The 4,144-nt window shown below is 42.1% G+C and overlaps 1 protein-coding gene across 1 annotated transcript; it reads right to left on the bottom strand.

Annotated features, from left to right (window-relative positions):
• Nucleotides 1–2,594: 2,594 nt before the first annotated feature.
• Nucleotides 2,595–3,905, bottom strand: LOC123108035 (pathogenesis-related protein 1-like). Its single transcript, XM_044529901.1, has one exon. The coding sequence runs from the start codon at nt 3,203–3,205 to the stop codon at nt 2,711–2,713; it is 495 nt and encodes a 164-aa protein (XP_044385836.1). The 5' UTR covers nt 3,206–3,905; the 3' UTR covers nt 2,595–2,710.
• Between the last annotated feature and the right edge of the window lie 239 nt (nt 3,906–4,144).

Below are 4,144 nucleotides of genomic sequence, written 5' to 3'. Positions count from 1 at the left end.
CTGGCCCCCTGGGCCCACGAACCAGGATGTATGCCCCCAATGGGTCCCGGTTCATGACTGAACCGGGACTAATGGGCTGGCCAAGCCCGAACCAAAGCCATGTTTTCTACTAGTGTGAAAATCACCCAATTTGCATGAATTTTCACCGGTTTATTGAAATCCGTTTTGAATTATATGGGGCAATGGTTGGATGGTCGGCTCCCGCATCAGTGTCCGCAGACGGATATGAGTTCAGTTTGGAAGTCAGGATTTTAGATGCCCTAAGGCATCTAGATCTATCTCTATAGATCTTAAATGCAATATGTAAGCTGCTTCGTCCCAAGTCTTTTGACAAAAAACTTTATGTACAAGACAAGTTGTACATTGTTTAAAGATGTTTTATCTCTAAATTGTACACAATATAACTTCCATCATTCCCCTTGGTCTTAAGGGTATGAAGCGGACGATTGCGCCTGAATTTGAAGTCTTGCGCATGGTATATGAAGATGCAAAAGAATTCAGCCGCTAGACAATGTGTAAATATTATTTATTTATTTTTGTAAAAATGTGTAAGTATTCCCCTCGGTATTAAGGGTATGAACCCTAACCCTAACCGATACAGAATGCGACGATGTAGGCGGAGCCAGAGAGAGCTGACGGGCAGAAGAAAAGGAAGATAATGCCATCTTGAATTATGTTTGTACAAGTTTGATCGGATCCGAAGAAGAAAATGTACGACACAGAGAAAAGGTGTGAGAGATGATAAAATGAGTGAAAGACATTCTGATTAGTGGTTTCTATTCTGAATTTTTCCAGAGCGAGGGACAAATACCATACTCAACATCTCCCGATTGCACTTTAATTATATTTTACGAGTGCAATTATGGTTCTACTATCAACCCGTGTGCCTGCACGGGCTAGGAACTACTCCATGATGGCACACTATAGTAGTATAAATACTCCATGATGGTAGATCTGTTATAATTGTATGATTCTATGGATATTATGTTAGTAATTAAGGCAAAAACACATAGATGTCTAGTTTTGGCCTCAAAAAAGGATACAGTTTAAGCATACTGAGATTCCTATAGGATCATCCATATAAGTTGGCATCATTGATTAATTTGTGCCTACTGTCAATGAAAACATAACTGAGAAAAAGTATGCAAGGAAACACAGTCAACATAACTATTGTGCAACCACTTGATAACTAATACTTTTTCAGACATATAAGAATACAGTCCGCGTGTCTATCGCCAATTGTTTCTCAAAATTGTATTACCAAAAATGAACGAAACAAAGCAACGAAATGGAGACAACTTGAGACATATTTAAAAAATCAATGAAAATAATAAAATAGCAGAATAAAAATAAAAGTTAGATTATACATTCTCAATTTTAAACCAAGGAATGATAATCATACATAACTGCCTTAACCTAAAAAGACCTAAAAAACCATATGCACACACGTCTGATATTGGCACTTATAATTTTTGGATTGAAATTAATGGGCCATTGCTATTTTACAATTTCATAATATAGAAAAAAGATCTCTTATTTATTATATGACAACCATGCAACAGAATAACAAATAGGTATACAAATCTCTAGGATGTTTTGCTGATAAATAAAGTGCTTTATTGATTTAACTGGAGATAATGAACCCAGACTAACTTAATATTCTAGCATTATTAAAGATTATTTTTTATTAAAGGTGAATGTACAACATCAATTATATTAGTGTTTAATGGAAAGAAAGAGAACCCGCCAGGGAGACATCGGGCTTAATCCTATTCATGTACGCGGGGTTACTTTTGTTCATGAGGCAACATCTAGCTTCTGAAAGACCCTGACCATATATCAAATTTAAAGGAAAGAGGTCAAGTTTTTTTTTGTTTATTCAGCACCAAGACGTGGTTGTTTTTCTTTGCAGCTAACTTAGACGTGGGCACTGTGGAATTTTTTTTGAACGTATGGGCTGTTGACTCGTAGAATATCTCCTATCCACAACAAACTCAAGAGATTTTAGCGTTAGAGAGAAAGATCGGTAAATGTAAAACAATTTATTTTTGGCTCTTTTTTTCGACATGAGGCTTCAGGTCTATTTTTATGTACGTGTGTGGAATTTGCTTTTTCCACACTGACATTTGGACTCCTTTTTTACGTGCAGCTTCAAGACTTAGTTTTTTAGGGGATTCAAGGCTTGTTATCTGCGTGTTTTTTTAACACCTATCGGTGTGTTTTTTGAAGGAAAGAAGGCATGTTGTTTTTATTTATTTTTCAGAACTTGGGCCTTTTTTTGTACATGTGAGCTGAATCCTAGCACGTATAATATATCTTCACCACCAAATTTAAAGGAAAGACACATGTTTTGTTTTTCCTTTTGCAGAGCCTAGACGTGTGTGTTTTTTCTTTGCAACTAACTTAGATGTGGGCGTTGACAACTTTTTTATATCGTGTGGGCTTAGTCCTATTCATGTACGTGCGTGGTTTTTCTTTTGTTATTGAGGCATCATATTTTCTTAGATCTTGACCATCAAATATATAATCTAATGGCTAAATTAATTTTGATGATGTGGATTAACGTGAAGCCTATTATGGTGCCTCCAATTAGTAAATATAAGATTTATGCAGTACGCTGCCAGGTAGATACTTCTACATTACATACATGCATGCTCGCATGCATGATGCATGCATAGCCACGTGCATATATATGACGAAGGTACGTAGCCTAGTATGGGCTCACCCTGGGGTAGTTACCCGGCGGGCTGTAGCTGCAGATGATGAACACGCCGTTGCCGCTGGCGCAGACGGCGCGGGCGCAGCCGATGGCCGTCGAGTTGCGCCACACCACCTGCGTGTAGTGCCCGCAAATCGCAGAGCAGGTGTTGCTGCCGTGGTCGTAGTCCTGCTTCTCTTTCGCCCACGATGACACGGCGTCCGCCGCCGTCCACTTGGTCCCAAAGCCGTCGCCTCCGTAGAGGTTCTCTCCGTACCGACCGCCCGGCGAAGTATGTATCAGCTTACAGTCGCCGCGGCACTGCTCCGCGTAGGACTGTGCGTAGGCCGCCACCGTATCATCCCACGTCACCTCCCTGACGCCCACGTCGGCGCGCGCAGCGTTGTGGACATCTACAAAGTCCTTCTGCGAGTTCTGGGCCATGACTGCCATGGCGGACGCAAGAGCTAAGAGCAGCAGCACTGCCAGCTTCGGCGAGTACTCCATCCACTAGTAGAAAAAGGGTTTTCGTTCGGACCTGGCCTGCTCATTAGTCCCGATTCTTCCACGAACCGGGACCAATGGATGCATTCGTCCCGGTTCGTGAGCCTAGAGGGCCGGCCGGGGCCTCGTGGGCATTGGTCCCGATTCGTATGGATCCATTTGTCTCGGTTCTAGGCATGAACCGGGACCAATAGGCCTCGCTCCTGACCCACAAACATTGGTCCCGGTTCTTGGCTCGAACCGGGACAGAAGTCTGGGCTTTAGTGCCGGTTCCAGCCTCGAAGTGGGACAAATGGGTTGCCTATATATACCCCGTTGCCGCAGCAGAGCACTTCAAAGTGCTCTATTTTTTCAGGCCGGCGAGGAGAGGGCATTTGGGTGCTCTATCTCACCTCCTATGCACACGAGGTGTTCGATGAAATGCCCAAGCCACGCTAGTTAAGCTTTCTCTCCTCGAAGCTCGACCTCAAAACTCCATTTTCCCCGAGATTTGTCTAGATTTAGCGGTCCGTCACATCCCGTCCCCGTCTCACCGCCGTCCATCGCCCGCGCCGATCTCATCGCCTGCACCACCGTGGTGAGCCTCTTATCTTCTTCTGAAAGAAAAAATTCTTACTTTAGATAGATACTTGTCTAATTTTCTTACTTTTATTATTGCTTGTTATTATATAGTGCGATGGTTTTGGCATCCTCCCCCGTCGGGCCTCGTCCTGGCTATGATTCGGATGTGGTATATATTATCTTTTATAACTATTTGGTTCATTTATTGTTTATAATAATTATGCCCATCAAGTTGACATAGATTTTATTTATGTAGGAGGTAGTTGAACCTGAAATTCCAACCGACCCTATTGTCGAGAGGTTGAGTTTAGTTGAAGAAGAAAACAATTACTTGAAGGAAAAAATAAAAAATGAGGAGGAGAAGATGATATTGGAGTTGCA

Source organism: Triticum aestivum, chromosome 5A, assembly GCF_018294505.1.
Source record: "Triticum aestivum cultivar Chinese Spring chromosome 5A, IWGSC CS RefSeq v2.1, whole genome shotgun sequence".
Classification (NCBI taxonomy): Eukaryota; Viridiplantae; Streptophyta; class Magnoliopsida; order Poales; family Poaceae; genus Triticum; species Triticum aestivum.
The sequence above is the reverse complement of the archived record's forward strand: the minus strand, read 5'-3'. Positions and strand labels throughout refer to the sequence as shown.

Coding starts and splice junctions, on each gene's coding strand:
- LOC123108035 (XM_044529901.1), bottom strand. CDS start 3,205: ATGGAGTACTCGCCGAAGCTGGCAGTGCTGCTGCTCTTAGCTCTTGCG.